Below are 21,968 nucleotides of genomic sequence, written 5' to 3' on the forward strand. Positions count from 1 at the left end.
ACCACACAAGGTACAATTACTCATGTATTACTACACCACACAAGGTACAATTACTCATGTATTACTACACCACACAAGGTTCAATTACTCATACATTACTACACCACACAAGGTACAGTTACTCATGCATTACTACACCACACAAGGTTCGATTACTCATACATTACTACGCCACACAAGGTACAGTTACTCATGCATTACTACGCCACACAAGGTACAATTACTCATGTATTACTACACCACACAAGGTACAATTACTCATGTATTACTACACCACACAAGGTACAATTACTCATGTATTACTACACCACACAAGGTACAGTTACTCATACATTACTACACCACACAAGGTACAGTTACTCATGCATTACTACACCACACAAGGTTCGATTACTCATACATTACTACACCACACAAGGTTCGATTACTCATACATTACTACGCCACACAAGGTACAGTTACTCATGCATTACTACGCCACACAAGGTACAATTACTCATGTATTACTACACCACACAAGGTACAGTTACTCATGCATTACTACACCACACAAGGTACAATTACTCATGTATTACTACGCCACACAAGGTACAATTACTCATGTATTACTACGCCACACAAGGTACGATTACTCATGCATTACTACGCCACACAAGGTACGATTACTCATGCATTACTACACCACACAAGGTTCGATTACTCATGCATTACTACGCCACACAAGGTACAATTACTCATGTATTACTACACCACACAAGGTACAATTACTCATGTATTACTACACCACACAAGGTACAATTACTCATGCATTACTATGCCACACAAGGTACAATTACTCATGTATTACTACGCCACACAAGGTACGATTACTCATGCATTACTACGCCACACAAGGTACAATTACTCATGTATTACTACGCCACACAAGGTACAGTTACTCATGTATTACTACGCCACACAAGGTACAGTTACTCATGCATTACTATGCCACACAAGGTACAATTACTCATGTATTACTACGCCACACAAGGTACGATTACTCATGCATTACTACGCCACACAAGGTACAATTACTCATGCATTACTACGCCACACAAGGTACAATTACTCATGTATTACTACACCACACAAGGTACAATTACTCATGTATTACTACGCCACACAAGGTACGATTACTCATGCATTACTACGCCACACAAGGTACAATTACTCATGTATTACTACGCCACACAAGGTACAATTACTCATGTATTACTACACCACACAAGGTACAGTTACTCATGTATTACTATGCCACACAAGGTACAATTACTCATGTATTACTATGCCACACAAGGTACAATTACTCATGTATTACTACGCCACACAAGGTACGATTACTCATGCATTACTACGCCACACAAGGTACAGTTACTCATGCATTACTACACCACACAAGGTACAGTTACTCATGTATTACTACACCACACAAGGTACAATTACTCATGCATTACTACACCACACAAGGTACAGTTACTCATGCATTACTACACCACACAAGGTACAATTACTCATGTATTACTACACCACACAAGGTACAATTACTCATGCATTACTACACCACACAAGGTACAGTTACTCATGTATTACTACGCCACACAAGGTACAGTTACTCATGTAATACTACGCCACACAAGGTACAATTACTCATGTATTACTACACCAAACAAGGTACAGTTACTCATGTATTACTACACCACACAAGGTACAATTACTCATGTATTACTACACCACACAAGGTACAGTTACTCATGCATTACTACGCCACACAAGGTACAATTACTCATGTATTACTACGCCACACAAGGTACGATTACTCATGCATTACTACGCCACACAAGGTACAATTACTCATGTATTACTACGCCACACAAGGTACGATTACTCATGCATTACTACGCCACACAAGGTACAATTACTCATGCATTACTACGCCACACAAGGTACAGTTACTCATGCATTACTACGCCACACAAGGTACAATTACTCATGTATTACTACGCCACACAAGGTACGATTACTCATGCATTACTACGCCACACAAGGTACAGTTACTCATGCATTACTACGCCACACAAGGTACAATTACTCATGCATTACTACGCCACACAAGGTACAGTTACTCATGCATTACTACGCCACACAAGGTACAATTACTCATGTATTACTACGCCACACAAGGTACAATTACTCATGCATTACTACGCCACACAAGGTACAGTTACTCATGCATTACTACGCCACACAAGGTACGATTACTCATGCATTACTACGCCACACAAGGTACAATTACTCATGCATTACTACGCCACACAAGGTACAATTACTCATGTATTACTACGCCACACAAGGTACAGTTACTCATGTAATACTACGCCACACAAGGTACAATTACTCATGTATTACTACGCCACACAAGGTACAATTACTCATCACTGGACGTCTTAATGTGTGTATTGCATTGTGCCCCATATTACACTGACAACATGGAGTGTTGCTCACAATACTGATCACTCGACAGTCTTAATGTGTGTATTGCATTGTGCCCCATCTTACACTGCCGACATGGAGAGTTGCTCACAATACTGATCACTGGACGGTCTTAATGAGTGTATTGCATTGTGCCCCATCTTACACTGACGACATGGAGTGTTGCTCACTGATCACTGGACGGTCTTAATGAGTGTATTGCATTGTGCCCCATCTTACACTGCCGACATGGAGCGTTGCTCACTGATCACTGGACAGTCTTAATGAGTGTATTGCATTGTGCCCCATCTTACACTGCCGACATGGAGCGTTGCTCACTGATCACTGGACGGTCTTAATGAGTGTATTGCATTGTGCCCCATCTTACACTGCCGACATGAAGCGTTGCTCACTGATCACTGGACGGTCTTAATGAGTGTATTGCATTGTGCCCCATCTTACACTGCCGACATGGAGCGTTGCTCACTGATCACTGGACGGTCTTAATGAGTGTATTGCATTGTGCCTCATCTTACACTGACGACATGGAGCGTTGCTCACTGATCACTGGACGTCTTAATGAGTGTATTGCATTGTGCCCGATCTTACACTGCCGACATGGAGCGTTGCTCACTGATCACTGGACGTCTTAATGAGTGTATTGCATTGTGCCCCATCTTACACTGCCGACATGGAGTGTTGCTCACTGATCACTGGACGGTCTTAATGAGTGTATTGCATTGTGCCCCATCTTACACTGACGACATGGAGCGTTGCTCACTGATCACTGGACTGTCTTAATGAGTGTATTGCATTGTGCCCGATCTTACACTGCCGACATGGAGCGTTGCTCACTGATCACTGGACGTCTTAATGAGTGTATTGCATTGTGCCCCATCTTACACTGACGACATGGAGCGTTGCTCACTGATCACTGGACGTCTTAATGAGTGTATTGCATTGTGCCCGATCTTACACTGCCGACATGGAGCGTTGCTCACTGATCACTGGACGTCTTAATGAGTGTATTGCATTGTGCCCCATCTTACACTGACGACATGGAGCGTTGCTCACTGATCACTGGACGGTCTTAATGAGTGTATTGCATTGTGCCCCATCTTACACTGACGACATGGAGCGTTGCTCACAATACTGATCACTGGACAGTCTTAATGAGTGTATTGCATTGTGCCCCATCTTACACTGACGACATGGAGCGTTGCTCACAATACTGATCACTGGACGGTCTTAATGAGTGTATTGCATTGTGCCCCATCTTACACTGACGACATGGAGCGTTGCTCACAATACTGATCACTGGACGGTCTTAATGAGTGTATTGCATTGTGCCCCATCTTACACTGCCGGTATGGAGCGTTGCTCACTGATCACTGGACAGTCTTAATGAGTGTATTGCATTGTGCCCCATCTTACACTGCCGGTATGGAGTGTTGCTCACAATACTGATCACTGGACGGTCTTAATGAGTGTATTGCATTGTGCCCCATCTTACACTGACGACATGGAGCGTTGCTCACTGATCACTGGACGGTCTTAATGAGTGTATTGCATTGTGCCCCATCTTACACTGACGACATGGAGCGTTGCTCACAATACTGATCACTGGACAGTCTTAATGAGTGTATTGCATTGTGCCCCATCTTACACTGACGACATGGAGCGTTGCTCACAATACTGATCACTGGACGGTCTTAATGAGTGTATTGCATTGTGCCCCATCTGACACTGACGACATGGAGCGTTGCTCACTGATCACTGGACGTCTTAATGAGTGTATTGCATTGTGCCCCATCTTACACTGACGACATGGAGTGTTGCTCACTGATCACTGGACGTCTTAATGAGTGTATTGCATTGTGCCCCATCTTACACTGCCGACATGGAGCGTTGCTCACTGATCACTGGACGTCTTAATTAGTGTATTGCATTGTGCCTCATCTTACACTGACGACATGGAGCGTTGCTCACTGATCACTGGACGTCTTAATGAGTGTATTGCATTGTGCCCCATCTTACACTGCCGACATGGAGTGTTGCTCACTGATCACTGGACGGTCTTAATGAGTGTATTGCATTGTGCCCCATCTTACACTGCCGACATGGAGCGTTGCTCACAATACTGATCACTGAACGGTCTTAATGAGTGTATTGCATTGTGCCCCATCTTACACTGCCGGTATGGAGTGTTGCTCACTGATCACTGGACGTCTTAATGTATTGCATTGTGCCCCATCTTACACTGCCGGTATGGAGTGTTGCTCACTGATCACTGGACGTCTTAATGAGTGTATTGCATTGTGCCCCATCTTACACTGCCGGTATGGAGTGTTGCTCACTGATCACTGGACGTCTTAATGAGTGTATTGCATTGTGCCCCATCTTACACTGCCGGTATGGAGTGTTGCTCACTGATCACTGGACGTCTTAATGTATTGCATTGTGCCCCATCTTACACTGCCGACATGGAGTGTTGCTCACTGATCACTGGACGGTCTTAATGAGTGTATTGCATTGTGCCCCATCTTACACTGCCGACATGGAGCGTTGCTCACAATACTGATCACTGAACGGTCTTAATGAGTGTATTGCATTGTGCCCCATCTTACACTGCCGGTATGGAGTGTTGCTCACTGATCACTGGACGTCTTAATGTATTGCATTGTGCCCCATCTTACACTGCCGACATGGAGCGTTGCTCACTGATCACTGGACTGTCTTAATGAGTGTATTGCATTGTGCCCCATCTTACACTGCCGGTATGGAGTGTTGCTCACTGATCACTGGACGTCTTAATGAGTGTATTGCATTGTGCCCCATCTTACACTGCCGGTATGGAGTGTTGCTCACTGATCACTGGACGTCTTAATGAGTGTATTGCATTGTGCCCCATCTTACACTGCCGGTATGGAGTGTTGCTCACTGATCACTGGACGTCTTAATGTATTGCATTGTGCCCCATCTTACACTGCCGGTATGGAGTGTTGCTCACTGATCACTGGACGTCTTAATGTATTGCATTGTGCCCCATCTTACACTGCCGGTATGGAGTGTTGCTCACTGATCACTGGACGTCTTAATGTATTGCATTGCTTGTGTTGCAGGCATCTGTGACAGGAACAAGATAGTTGTCCTTGAGGTGACCTTGGAGGAACAATCTCTGTATTCTCCCAACTTTCCAAACACCTACTGGCCGTAAGTACATCAGCAGCTGTTGTAGAATATGCACAACCCCTGGATGCTTATCACATGACACACACTCTGATATATATAACATATACTCCAATGAGATTTCTTCCTGCAGACATGAGGTGTGCCGGTGGCGACTCCATTCTTTCAGCCCATACTACCACGTGGCCTTCCTGGTGTCTCAGTTCATGTCCCAGTCACCTGTGAGCGCCTGTACCTCCTCTCAGGATCACATCGCTTTCTACGATGGTGAGTTGTTTCCCCTGATTATATAGCTTTCTAAGATGGTGAGTTGTCTCCCCAGATTACATAGCTTTCTACGATGGTGAGTTGTCTCCCCCGATTACATAGCTTTCTACGATGGTGAGTTGTCTCCCCTGATTACATAGCTTTCTACGATGGTGAGTTGTCTCCCCTCATCACATAGCTTTCTATGATGGTGAGTTGTCTCTCCTGATTACATAGCTTTCTACGATGGTGAGTTGTCTCTCCTGATTACATAGCTTTCTACGATGGTGAGTTGTCTCCCCCGATTACATAGCTTTCTACGATGGTGAGTTGTCTCCCCTGATTACATAGCTTTCTACGATGGTGAGTTGTCTCCCCTCATCACATAGCTTTCTATGATGATGAGTTGTCTCCCCTGATTACATAGCTTTCTACGATGGTGAGTTGTCTCTCCTGATTACATAGCTTTCTACGATGGTGAGTTGTCTCCTCTGATTACATAGCTTTCTACGATGGTGAGTTGTCTCCTCTGATCACATAGCTTTCTACGATGGTGAGTTGTCTCCCCTGATTACATAGCTTTCTATGATGGTGAGTTGTCTCCCCTCATCACATAGCTTTATATGATGGTGAGTTGTCTCTCCTGATTACATAGCTTTCTACGATGGTGAGTTGTCTCCTCTGATCACATAGCTTTCTACGATGGTGAGTTGTCTCCCCTGATCACATACCTTTCTACGATGGTGAGTTGTCTCCCCTGATTAGCTTTATATGATGATGGGTTGTCTCCCCTGATTACATAGCTTTCTACTATGGTGAGTTGTCTCCCCTCATCACATAGCTTTCTACGATGGTGAGTTGTCTCCCCTCAATACATAGCTTTCTACTATAGTGAGTTGTCTCCCCTGATCACATAGCTTTCTACGATGGTGAGTTGTCTCCCCTGATTACTTAGCTTTCTACGATGGTGAGTTGTCTACCTGATTACTTAGCTTTATATGATGGTGGGTTGTCTCCCCTGATCACATAGCTTTCTACGATGGTGAGTTGTCTCCCCTCATCACATAGCTTTCTACGATGGTGAGTTGAGTTGTCTCCTCTGATCACATAGCTTTTACGATGGTGAGTTGTCTCCCCTAATCACATAGCTTTCTAGGATGGTAAGTTGTCTCCCCTGATTACGTAGCTTTATATGATGGTGAGTTGTCTCCCTTGATGACATAGCTTTCTACGATGGTGAGTTATCTCCCCTCATCACATAGCTTTCTACGATGGTGAGTTGTCTCCTCTGATCACATAGCTTTTACAATGGTGAGTTGTCTCCCCTGATCACATAGCTTTCTACGATGGTGAGTTGTCTCGTTGTATCCAACAGCTCTTCCATGACTAGCCTCCCCTGTTCACAATGTCTTTGTGTGATTTTGAGTTGTCTCCCCTGTTCTCATAGCTTTCTACGATGGTGAGTTGTCTCCCCTGATCACAATGTCTATGTATGATGCTGTGAGTGGTCTCCCCTGATCACAATGTCTTTGTATGATTGTGAGTGTTCTCCCCTGATCACAATGTCTTTGTATGATTGTGAGTGGTCTCCCCTGATCACAATGTCTTTGTATGATTGTGAGTGGTCTCCCCTTTTCACAATGTCTTTGTGTGATGGTGAGTGGTCTCCCCTGTTCACAATGTCTTTGTATGATTGTGAGTGGTCTCCCCTGTTCACAATGTCTTGATATGATTGTGAGTGGTCTCCCCTGATCACAATGTCTTCGTATGATTGTGAGTGTTCTCCCCTGATCACAATGTCTTTGTATGATTTTGAGTGGTCTCCCCTGATCACAATGTCTTTGTGTGATTGTGAGTGCTCTCCCCTGATCACAATGTCTATGTATGATTGTGAGTGGTCTCCCCTTATTATAATATCTTTGTATGATTGTGAGTGGTCTCCCCTGATCACAATGTCTATGTATGATTGTGAGTGGTCTCCCCTTATTACAATATCTTTGTATGATTGTGAGTGGTCTCCCCTGATCACAATGTCTTTGTATGATTGTGAGTGGTCTCCCCTTATTACAATATCTTTGTATGATTGTGAGTGGTCTCCCCTGTTCACAATGTCTTTGTATGATTGTGAGTGGTCTCCCCTGTTCACAAGTCTTGATATGATGGTGAGTGGTCTCCCCTGATCACAATGTCTTTGTATGATTGTGAGTGGTCTCCCCTTATTACAATATCTTTGTATGATTGTGAGTGGTCTCCCCTTTTCACAATGTCTTTGTGTGATGGTGAGTGGTCTCCCCTGTTCACAATGTCTTTGTATGATTGTGAGTGGTCTCCCCTGTTCACAATGTCTTGATATGATGGTGAGTGGTCTCCCCTGATCACAATGTCTTTGTATGATTGTGAGTGGTCTCCCCTTTTCACAATGTCTTTGCGTGATTGTGAGTGGTCTCCCCTGTTCACAATGTCTTTGTATGATTGTGAGTGTTCTTCCCTGATCACAATGTCTATGTATGATTGTGAGTGGTCTCCCCTTATTGCAATATCTTTGTATGATTGTGAGTGGTCTCCCCTGATCACAATGTCTATGTATGATTGTGAGTGGTCTCCCCTTATTACAATATCTTTGTATGATTGTGAGTGGTCTCCCCTGTTCACAATGTCTTTGTATGATTGTGAGTGGTCTCCCCTGTTCACAATGTCTTGATATGATGGTGAGTGGTCTCCCCTGATCACAATGTCTTTGTATGATTGTGAGTGGTCTCACCTTATTACAATGTCTTTGTATGATTGTGAGTTGTCTCCCCTGATCACAATGTCTATGTATGATTGTGAGTGGTCTCCCCTTATTACAATATCTTTGTATGATTGTGAGTGGTCTCCCCTGATCACAATGTCTTTGTATGATTGTGAGTGGTCTCCCCTTATTACAATATCTTTGTATGATTGTGAGTGGTCTCCCCTGATCACAATGTCTTTGTATGATTTTGAGTGGTCTCCCCTGTGCACAATATCTTTGTATGATTGTGAGTTGTCTCCCCTGTTCACAATGTCTTTGTACGATGGTGAGTGTTCTCCCCTTATGACAATGTCTTTATATGATTGTGAGTGGTCTCCCCTGATGAAAGACACGCGGGTACTTCCAGGTCCATCCAACAGCTCCTCCCGGCTGATGCTGCGCTGTGCAGGCCTCGACACAGACTGGGTTCCTTCCTCTGGTAGTGATGTGTATGCACAGTTTCAGTCCTTCATTGGCAACACGGGAAAGTTCAACATCAAGTACAAGGCTGTGCGCAGAGGTTAGCCCTTATTCAAACCCTTATCCAACCAGCTGACTAAACCCGTGAAGATCCAGGGTAGAATTGGTCTTCAGCAACCCATGCTTGCCGTAAAAGGCGACTATACTTGTCATAAGAGGTGACTAACAGGCTCGCTGACTTGGTTCATGCATATCATCATATCCTGATTGTGTGGATCGAAGCTCATGAAACACATCACAGGATTTTCTCGATTATTTGCTTGATTTCCAGATACAATTATTTACAGACCACTGTCATATAACTGGAATATTGCTAAGTGCTGCTTTAGACAACAAACAAACAAACAAATCATCATAACATCACACTGTCTGACAGGTTTGTTGTCTTCCAGATTCCTCGTGTAACAAGGAGCTCCAGGGGGCATCACACTACCAGAACCTGTCCTCGTCCGGCTTCCCAACTGGCCCTGTCAGGTAGGTCCAACAAGGAGGATTAACTCCAGGGCACATCATTTGCCCAGAACCTGTCCTCGTCCCTACTCGCCCTGTCAGGTAGGTCCAGCAAGGAGGATTAACTCCCGGGCACATCATTTGCCCAGAACCTGTCCTCGTCCCTACTCGCCCTGTCAGGTAGGTCCAACAAAGAGGATTAACTCCCGGGCACATCATTTGCCAAGAACCTATCCTTGTCCAGCTTCCCAACCGGTCCTGTGAGGTAGGTCCAGCAAGGAGGATTAACTCCAGGGCACATCATTTGCCCAGAACCTATCCTTGTCCAGCTTCTCCACCCATACAACCTGGTCCTGTGACAAGGCCACAGTGTGGATAGGCTGGTCGCAGGAGGCTTATTCACTGGATTGTCTGATCTAGGTTGGCGTCATATAGCCCGAGTGTGGCTTAAACACCAATGACCAAAAAAAGAACTTGGGTAGGTCAGGGCCGACACTGTCACTCAGTGAGTGAGTTAAAATTTAACGTCGCTTCAGCATTATTTCAGCCATATAGCGACATCACTCAGACAGGTATTGTTAGGATGTGGTCGGTGATGTAGTTACTGCGGTGTTGTTTGCAGGCCCCCCGAGTGCTGGTGGCGGATCGAGGCGGAGCCAGACGACAAGGTGGTGAGCGTGAATGTGCTGGAAACTGACCTCTACCAGGACTACTACTGCTCCGTGAGCTATGTGGAGGCGTACGATGGTTAGACTCCTCTTTAACACACCTCAGTATTGGAGTGGATCGCTCATTACATATTGTTGGACCAATCTAGTGCCTTGAAGTATTTTTTAATATAATCATCTGTAATTTTGTCTTCAGGTTGCATACAGTAAAATAAATCATTGACTGGACATGGTGGAGGTGTGGAAATATAATACCTTTTAAACACCTCACAAAGTTAAATTGTCTTGAAGCACTGACTAATGGTTTTGTCCGACCCACAATATGAGTGATTGTTATTTCGATTCTCCCTTGTGTGGTTTCTCTTTCATTTTTGTGTTGTTTCAAAGGAGAAGGCTACGGATTTTAATGTTTTAGGCAAAGATTCCACGGAGGGTTTGATCATCAAGTGGTGCAGCAAATCAACTCCACAGTTCCTCAGCACTGGCAAATACATGTTTCTACAGCTTCACTCAGGCTCCGACGTCGACAAGGGCTTCCTGCTGACATACACCTCCACTCAAGGTAGGCCATGCTCTCGATCACAGATGTAGACAAGGCTCCTGACATACACCTCCACTCAAGGCAGTCCATGTTCCCCATCAGAGATGTAGACAAGGCTCCTGACATACACCTCCACTCAAAGTAGGCCATGTTCCCCATAACAGATGTACCGTATATGACCGCGGATAAGCCGACCCCGTAGATAAGCCGAGGTGCTAACTTGACCATTGAAATACGAGAGAAAATGATATGACCCGCAGATAAGCCGAACCAGGAATTGAAAGGCAAATAACACTGCGAAGTCGGACTGCAAGACATGTGCCGGTACTCGCAGATATTCAAAAATATAAGATGAAAAACGTTTTAATTATATTGAAAAAGTCATTATTATTTCTAATAAAGATTTAACAAACCAGTCATCCACTTTCATAATGTGGGAAGCTGTTTCTCGTGGGGTTTTTTAATCTCATAATGATCGTTATATGTTGCCATCAACAACAAGCGCCATTTTGCGAATCGGTGTATATAGAATTACGAACCCGTGAGAAAATATATCAGCTAGAGCGAAGACTCGCAGTTTGAATTCAGCATCGTAAGCATGGCGTTTTCGTTTCCAACTCATGTCAGTCAGTAAAAATATACCAACTTTTATAACCCCCTTTACACCACTATTGTATGTTAATCCAATTGAATTAAATAAACTATCATACTATGAACACATTGAATGACCATCACTTACTCACAGGCTTCTCCAGTTTATTAAACTAATCTCTCGAAAACAAAGGAATTAAGTCCCTACTCCCAACACGATCGCTAAGCACCCACAACTTGAAAATGTTTGTGTAAACAACATGACAAGACCAATCGGCCCGTTATGATCAGTGCTCATTTCCTTGTGTACCGTGTTGCTTTTTAAACAACAGGAAGCAATCACAGTGGTCACCGTTTGTGACGTCACAGGAAACAGCTGATCACATGTTTTTGCAAATGGCGAACGGAATAACTCGCCGATACAGTTGTTTATTTGCCTCTTTCAATAAAGGTAGACACTTGTTCACTATCAATTTATGAACTTTGCAAAACGTACGTAATAGCTATTGGCGATTTCATCTGGGGATTATATATTTTAGCTGTGAATTACATATATTGTTATATGTAAAGATTGTGAAGTTTACGAAGAACGATAAACTTTGAACATTCAATTGAAAACTTATTATCGGAAGTAGTCACACCTACAAATGCATAACATTTTTTTAATAATGACAACATTGGTGTATAATAATAACTTTATTGATAATTTATAACAATAATGGCTCTAGTCGTGGCAACTTCCAAACTTTCGGGAAGTTGTGATCTATCAGACCGTCATTCAGGCGATGTTTCTGACAGATCACGATCTGAAAAATACTATCATGAAAGTGTATCCCGTGGATAAGCCGACCCCTTTCTACAGAATCTTTTTTCTGGTCCTCAAAATTCGGCTTATACGCGGTCATATACGGTAGACAAGGCTCCTGACATACACCTCCACTCAAGGTAGGCCATGTTGGGGGGTCACAGATGTAGACAAGGGCTTCCTGCTGACATACACCTCAACTCAAGGTAGGCCATGTTCCCCATCACAGATGTAGACAAGGCTCCTGACATACACCTCCACTCAAGGTAGGTCATGTTCCCCATCACAGATGTAGACAAGGCTCCTGACATACACCTCCACTCAAGGTAGGCCATGTTCCCTATCACAGATGTAGACAAGGCTCCTGACATACACCTCCATTCAAGGTAGGCCATGTTCCCCATCAGAGATGTAGACAAGGCTCCTGACATACACCTCCACTCAAGGTAGGCCATGTTCCCCATAACAGATGTAGACAAGGCTCCTGACATACACCTCCACTCAAGGTAGGCCATGTTGGGGGGTCACAGATGTAGCCAAGGGCTTCCTGCTGACATACACCTCAACTCAAGGTAGGCCATGTTCCCCATCACAGATGTAGACAAGGGATTCCTGCTGACATACACCTCAACTCAAGGTAGGCCATGCTCCCCATCACAGATGTAGACAAGGCTCCTGACATACACCTCCACTCAAGGTAGGCCATGTTCCCCATCACAGATGTAGACAAGGGCTTCCTGCTGACATACACCTCAACTCAAGGTAGGCCATGCTCCCCATCACAGATGTAGACAAGGGCTTCCCGCTGACATACACCTCAACTCAAGGTAGGCCATGCTCCCCATCACAGATGTAGACAAGGGATTCCTGCTGACATACACCTCCACTCAAGGTAGGCCATGTTCCCCATCACAGATGTAGACAAGGGCTTCCTGCTGACATACACCTCAACTCAAGGTAGGCCATGCTCCCCATCACAGATGTAGACAAGGGCTTCCTGCTGACATACACCTCCACTCAAGGTAGGCCATGCTCCCCATCACAGATGTAGACAAGGCTCCTGACATACACCTCCATTCAAGGTAGGCCATGTTCCCCATCACAGATGTAGACAAGGGCTTCCTGCTGACATACACCTCAACTCAAGGTAGGCCATGCTCCCCATCACAGATGTAGACAAGGGCTTCCTGCTGACATACACCTCCACTCAAGGTAGGCCATGCTCCCCATCACAGATGTAGACAAGGCTCCTGACATACACCTCCATTCAAGGTAGGCCATGTTCCCCATCACAGATGTAGACAAGGGCTTCCTGCTGACATACACCTCCACTCAAGGTAGGCCATGCTCCCCATCACAGATGTAGACAAGGCTCCTGACATACACCTCCACTCAAGGTAGGCCATGCTCCCCATCACAGATGTAGACAAGGCTCCTGACATACACCTCCACTCAAGGTAGGCCATGTTCCCCATCACAGATGTAGACAAGGGATTCCTGCTGACATACACCGTTACTCAAGGTAGGCCATGTTCCCCATCACAGATGTAGACAAGGGATTCCTGCTGACATACACCTCCACTCAAGGTAGGCCATGTTCCCCATCACAGATGTAGACAAGGGCTTCCGGCTGACATACACCTCCACTCAAGGTAGGCCATGTTCCCCATCAAAGATCTAGACAAGGCTCCTGACATACACCTCCACTCAAGGTAGGCCATGTTCCCCATCACAGATGTAGACAAGGGCTTCCTGATGACATACACCTCCACTTAAGGTAGGCCATGTTCCCCATAACAGATGTAGACAAGGCCCCTGACATACACCTCCACTCAAGGTAGGCCATGTTCCCCATCACAGATCTAGACAAGGGCTTCCTGCTGACATATACTTCCACTCAAGGTAGGTCATGTTCCCCGTCACAGATGTAGACAAGGCTCCTGACATACACCTCAAATTAAAGTTAGGTCATGTTCCCCATCACAGATGTAGACAAGGCTCCTGACATACACCTCCACTCAAGGTAGGCCATGTTCCCCATCACAGATGTAGACAAGGCTCCTGACATACACCTCCACTCAAGGTAGGTCATGTTCCCCATCACAGATGTAGACAAGGCTCCTGACATACACCTCCACTCAAGGTAGGTCATGTTCCCCATCATAGATGTAAACAAGGCTCCTGACATACACCTCCACTCAAGGTAGGCCATATTCCCTATCACAGATGTAGACAAGGCTCCTGACATACACCTCCATTCAAGGTAGGCCATGTTCCCCATCAGAGATGTAGACAAGGCTCCTGACATACACCTCCACTCAAGGTAGGCCATATTCCCCATCACAGATGTAGACAAGGCTCCTGACATACACCTCCACTCAAGGTAGGTCATGTTCCCCATCACAGATGTAGACAAGGCTCCTGACATACACCTCCACTAAGGTAGGCCATGTTCCCCATCACACATGTAGACAAGGCTCCTGACATGCACCTCTACTTCCAGGACCTAGCAACACTGTGACATGTTCTTGCTTTTGTTCCAGCTGTCATCTCTCCATGTGGAACGTCGCTGACCGCGTACAACCACATGTCCTACCTCTCCAGCCCTGGCTACCCAGAGAACTACAAGAAGTAAGCAGACAGCCACCTGTACAGACATGAGCTGTTGTTGTTTTCTCTGATAATGATGTGCAACGATTCTGTCATGATACATCCAAAGACAGGTTTTCAAGCACCTCGTGCACATGGTGCCAATGACTGCATGCCTCTGTCCGTTCGCCATGAGATTGAGGTCCTATAGGGGGTACCCTATCACTGTGTACCAGTATATTTCAATCCTTATTTGTTGGATGATTTTTTTTACATCAACTTTGAGTAATATGTCATCCTGTTGTTATTTGGATATGATGATGTTGTCATGGATACACACACTTCTTTTTCCAGTCACTTAGACTGTCGCTGGGTGATCCGTGCAATGTCCGGCTTCACAACCGTGAAGATTGAAGTAACGGATGCACATCTGGAGTATGACTGCTCCTTTGACAATATCTCTATTTATGATGGTGAGTGGGAGTCAGGGAAACCCTCTGAAGTGAGGGTTAGGGACAGATGGTGAGTGGGGTTTAGGGAAACCCTCTGAAGTGAGGGTTAAGGAAACCCTCAGAAAAGAGGGTTAGGGAAACCCTCAGAAAAGATGGTAAGGGACAGATGGTGAGTGGGAGTTGGGGAAGTGTGGGTTAGGGATACTCTCCAAACATGTCTGAGTGGGTGTTGTGTGTTTCAGGGCAGGACATGTCTGAGTGGGTGTTGTGTGTTTCAGGGCAGGACATGTCTGAGTGGGTGTTGTGTGTTTCAGGGAAGGACATGTCTGAGTGGGTGTTGTGTGTTTCAGGGCAGGGCATGTCTTAGTGGGTGTTGTGTGTTTCAGGGCAGGACATGTCTGAGTTGATGTTGTGTGTTTCAGGGCAGGGCATGTCTTAGTGGGTGTTGTGTGTTTCAGGGCAGGACATGTCTGAGTTGATGTTGTGTGTTTCAGGGAAGGACATGTCTGAGTGGGTGTTGTGTGTTTCAGGGCAGGGCATGTCTCAGTGGAAGTTGTGTGTTTCAGGGCAGGACATGTCTGAGTTGATGTTGTGTGTTTCAGGGAAGGACATGTCTGAGTGGGTGTTGTGTGTTTCAGGGCAGGGCATGTCTCAGTGGAAGTTGTGTGTTTCAGGGCAGGACATGTCTGAGTGGGTGTTGTGTGTTTCAGGGCAGGACATGTCTGAGTGGGTGTTGTGTGTTTCAGGGCAGGACATGTCTGAGTGGGTGTTGTGTGTTTCAGGGCAGGACATGTCTGAGTGGGTGTTCTGTGTTTCAGGGCAGGACATGTCTGAGTGGGTGTTGTGTGTTTCAGGGAAGGACATGTCTGAGTGGAAGTTGTGTGTTTCAGGGCAGGACATCTCGTGTGGGTGTTGTGTGTTTCAGGGCAGGAAATGTCAGCATGTCTGAGTGGGAGTTGTGTGTTTCAGGGCAGGACATGTCGGCCAAGTTGATGGGGGTGTTCTGTGCCAGAAATCGCCCCACCCTCCAGTCCTCGGGGATGTTCATCTTCATCCGCTTCCAGACAGACAGTTCCCGCACTCACGAGGGCTTTCAAGTGAAGTACTATGAAACAGAAGGTCAGTCACACTCCTTCATGTAGGGCCTCTGTTCCTGACTACAGCAGACTGCTCCTGTCATGTAGGTCCTCTGTTCCTGACTACAGCAGACTGCTTCTGTCATGTAGGGCCTCTGTTCCTGACAAGAGCAGACTGCTTCTGTCATGTAGGGCCTCTGCTCCTGAGAAGAGCAGATTACTTCTGCATGTAGGGCCTCTGTTCCTGACTACAGCAGACTGCTTCTGTCATGTAGGGCCTCAGTTCCTGACTACAGCAGACTGCTTCTGTCATGTAGGGCCTCTGTTCCTGACTACAGCAGACTGCTTCTGTCATGTAGGGCCTCTGTTCCTGACTACAGCAGACTACTTCTGTCATGTAGGGCCTCTGTTCCTGACTACAGCAGACTGCTTCTGTCATGTAGGGCCTCAGTTCCTGACTACAGCAGACTGCTTCTGTCATGTAGGGCCTCTGTTCTGACTACAGCAGACTACTTCTGTCATCTAGGGCCTCAGTTCCTGACTACAGCAGACTGCTTCTGTCATGTAGGGCCTCTGTTACTGACTACAGCAGACTGCTTCTGTCATGTAGGGCCTCTGTTCTGACTCCAGCAGACTGCTCCTGTCATGTAGGGCCTCTGTTCCTGACTACAGCAGACTGCTTCTGTCATGAAGGGCCTCTCGTCTTGACTACAGCAGACTGCTTCTGTCATGTAGGGCCTCTGTTCTGACTACAGTAGACTGCTCCTGTCATGAAGGGCCTCTGTTCTGACTACAGCAGACTGCTTCTGTCATGAAGGGCCTCTGTTCCTGACAAGAGCAGACTGCTTCTGTCATGTAGGGCCTCTGTTCCTGACAAGAGCAGACTGCTTCTGTCATGTAGGGCCTCTGTTCCTGACAAGAGCAGACTGCTTCTGTCATGTAGGGCCTCTGTTCCTGACTACAACAGACTGCTTCTTTCATGTAGGTCCTCTGTTTCTGACTACAGCAGACTGTTTCTGTCATGTAGGGCCTCTGTTCCTGACTACAGTAGACTGCTCCTGTCATGTAGGGCCTCTGTTCCTGACTACAGCAGACTGCTTCTGTCATGTAGGGCCTCTGTTCCTGACTACAACAGACTGCTTCTGTCATGTAGGGCCTCTGTTCCTGACTCCAGCAGACTGCTTCTGTCATGTAGGGCCTCAGTTCCTGACTACAGCAGACTGCTTCTGTCATGTAGGGCCTCTGTTCCTGACTACAGCAGACTGCTTCTGTCATATAGGGCCTCTGTTCCTGACTACAGCAGACTGCTTCTGTCATGTAGGGCCTCTGTTCCTGACTACAGCAGACTGCTTCTGTCATGTAGGGCCTCTGTTCTGACTACAGCAGACTACTTCTGTCATGTAGGGCCTCTGTTCCTGACTACAGCAGACTGCTTCTGTCATGTAGGGCCTTAGTTCCTGACTACAGCAGACTGCTTCTGTCATGTAGGGCCTCTGTTCCTGACTACAGCAGACTGCTCCTGTCATGTAGGGCCTCTCTTTCTGACAACAGCAGACTACTTCTGTCATGTAGGCCCGATCAAAACTACATCCGTTTCCTCATTGCTTTCACCTAACCCTATACCTTACAGATAAGACGGCCGAGAATGTGTGTAACAAGGATCTGTCATCTCTTACAGATAAGACGGCCGAGAATGTGTGTAACAAGGATCTGTCATCTTACCAGGATGCTCAATATCTACAGTCCCCCGGGTACCCAAACACCTACCCAAGGTGAGTGATGACATGACTGTCTACAACACCAACACCTACACCTACATCTACACATCTACACCTACACCTACACCTACACATCTACACCTACACACCTACACCTACACCTACACCTACACCTTCACATCTACACCTACACATCTACACCTACACCTACACCTACACCTTCACCTACACCTACACCTACACCTACACCCACACATCTACACCTACACATCTACACCTACACACCTACACCTACACCTACACCTACACGTACACCCACACATCTACACCTACACCTACACATCTACACCTTCACATCTACACCTACACACCTACACCTACACCTACACATCTACACCTACACATCTACACCTTCACATCTACACCTACACCTACACATCTACACCTACACATCTACACCTACACACCTACACCTACACCTACACCTTCACCTACACCTACACCTACACCTACACCCACACCCACACATCTACACCCACACACCTACACCTACACTTACACCTACACCTACACATCTACACCTTCACATCTACACCTACACCTACACATCTACACCTACACATCTACACCTACACACCTACACCTACACCTTCACCTACACCTACACCTACACCTACACCTACACCTACACCTACACATCTACACCCACACACCTACACCTACACATCTACACCTACACACCTACACCTACACCTACACCTACACATCTACACCTTCACATCTGCACCTACACATCTACACCTACACACCTACACCTACACCTACACCTACACCTTCACCTACACCTACACCTACACCTACACCCACACATCTACACCTACACATACACCCACACATCTCCACCTACACCTACACACCTACACCTACACCTACACCTACACCTACACATCTACACCTACACATCTACACCTACACCTACACCTCTACACCTACACCTACACCTACACCTACACCTACACCTACACATCTACACCTACACATCTACACCTACACCTACACATCTACACCCACACATCTATACCTACACCTACACATCTACACCTACACCTACACCTACACCTACACCTACACCTTCACCTACACCTACACCTACACCTTCACCTACACCTACACCCACACATCTACACCTACACCTACACACCTACACCTACACACCTACACCTACACCTACACCTACACCTACACCTACACATCTACACCTACACATCTACACCTACACCTACACCTCTACACCTACACCTACACCTACACCTACACCTACACATCTACACCTACACATCTACACCTACACCTACACATCTACACCCACACATCTACACCTACACCTACACATCTACACCTACACCTACACCTACACCTACACCTACACCTACACCTTCACCTACACCTACACCTACACCTTCACCTACACCTACACTTACACCTACACCTACACATCTACACCTTCACATCTGCACCTACACATCTACACCTACACACCTACACCTACACCTACACCTACACCTTCACCTACACCTACACCTACACCTACACCCACACATCTACACCTACACATACACCCACACATCTCCACCTACACCTACACACCTACACCTACACCTACACCTACACCTACACCTACACCTACACATCTACACCTACACATCTACACCTACACCTACACCTCTACACCTACACCTACACCTACACCTACACCTACACATCTACACCTACACATCTACACCTACACCTACACATCTACACCCACACATCTATACCTACACCTACACATCTACACCTACACCTACACCTACACCTACACCTACACCTTCACCTGCACCTACACCTACACCTTCACCTACACCTACACCTACACCCACACATCTACACCTACACCTACACACCTACACCTACACCTACACCTACACCTACACCTACACATCTACACCTACACATCTACACCTACACCTACACCTCTACACCTACACCTACACCTACACATCTACACCTACACATCTACACCTACACCTACACATCTACACCCACACATCTACACCTACACCTACACATCTACACCTACACCTACACCTACACCTACACCTACACCTACACCTTCACCTACACCTACACCTACACCTTCACCTACACCTACACTTACACCTACACCTACACATCTACACCTACACCTACACCTACATCTACACATCTACACCTACACCTACACCTACACCTACACTTACACATCTACACCTACACCTTCACCTACACCTACATCTACACCTACACATCTACACCTACACCTACACCTACACCTACATCTACACCTACACATCTACACCTACACATCTACACCTACACCTACACCTACACCTTCACCTACACCTACACATCTACATCTACACCTACACCTACACCTACACCTACACCCACACATCTACACCCACACATCTACACCTACACCTACACCTACACATCTACACCTACACATCTACACCTACACCTACACATCTACACCTACACCTACACTTCTACACCTACACCCACACACCTACATCCACACATCTACACCTACACCTACACATCTCCACCTACACCTACACATCTACATCTACACCCACCAACCTACACCCACACATCTACACCTACACATCTAAACCTACACCTACACCTACACATCTACACCTACACATCTACACCCACACCCACACACCTACACCTACACATCTACACCTACACCTACACATCTACACCTTCACCTACACACCTACACCTACACCTACATCTACACCTACATCAACACCTTCACCTACACCTACACCTACACATCTACACCTACATCTACACCTACACCTACACACCTACACCTACACCTACACCTACACCTACATCTACACCTACACCTACACCTACACCTACACATCTAAACCTACATTTACACCTACACCTACACACCTACACCTACACCTACACATCTAAACCTACAGCAACACCTACACCCACACATCTACAGCAACACCTACACCTACACCTACATCTACACCTACATCTACACCTACACCTACACACCTACACCTACACCTACATCTACACCTACATCTACACCTACACCTACACCTACACATCTACACCTACATCTACACCTACACCTACACACCTACACCTACACCTACACCTACACCTACACCTACACCTACACATCTAAACCTACATCTACACCTACACCTACACACCTACACCTACACCTACACATCTAAACCTACACCTACACACCTACACCTACACCTACACCTACACCTACATCTACACCTACACCTACACACCTACACCTACACCTACACCTACATCTACACCTACATCTACACCTACACCTACACCTACACCTACACATCTACACCTACATCTACACCTACACCTACACCTACACATCTACACCTACATCTACACCTACACCTACACATCTACACCTACATCTACACCTACACCTACACACCTACACCTGCACATCTACACCTACACCTACACATCTACACCTACACCTACACCTACATCTACACCTACACCTACACACCTACACCTGCACATCTACACCTACACCTACACACCTACACCTACACCTACACACCTACACCTACACCTACACCTACACCTACACACCTACACCTACACCTACACCTACACCTACACACCTACACCTACACCTACAGCAACACCTACACCTACACCTACACCTACATCTACACCTACATCTACACCTACACCTACACATCTAAACCTACATCTACACCTACACCTACACCTACACACCTACACACCTACACCTACACCTACACCTACATCTACACC

At 46.1% G+C, this 21,968-nt stretch overlaps 1 protein-coding gene across 1 annotated transcript in view; it reads left to right on the plus strand.

The window, feature by feature from the left end:
* Positions 1-2,334: 2,334 nt before the first annotated feature.
* Positions 2,335-21,968, plus strand: part of LOC139441861 (cubilin-like) — a 64,291-nt gene continuing 44,657 nt past the window's right edge. The window contains exons 1-11 of the mRNA XM_071222605.1: positions 2,335-2,356; positions 5,631-5,721; positions 5,831-5,964; positions 9,084-9,236; positions 9,589-9,670; positions 10,269-10,393; positions 10,730-10,876; positions 14,795-14,882; positions 15,195-15,313; positions 16,262-16,411; positions 18,047-18,140. Coding sequence (XP_071078706.1) covers positions 2,335-2,356; positions 5,631-5,721; positions 5,831-5,964; positions 9,084-9,236; positions 9,589-9,670; positions 10,269-10,393; positions 10,730-10,876; positions 14,795-14,882; positions 15,195-15,313; positions 16,262-16,411; positions 18,047-18,140 — 1,205 coding nt within the window. The remainder of the gene's footprint in view (positions 2,357-5,630; positions 5,722-5,830; positions 5,965-9,083; positions 9,237-9,588; positions 9,671-10,268; positions 10,394-10,729; positions 10,877-14,794; positions 14,883-15,194; positions 15,314-16,261; positions 16,412-18,046; positions 18,141-21,968) is intronic.

This window comes from Haliotis cracherodii, unplaced genomic scaffold (genome assembly GCF_022045235.1).
Source record: "Haliotis cracherodii isolate W230 unplaced genomic scaffold, xgHalCrac1.p SCAF_46, whole genome shotgun sequence".
NCBI lineage: Eukaryota > Metazoa > Mollusca > Gastropoda > Lepetellida > Haliotidae > Haliotis > Haliotis cracherodii.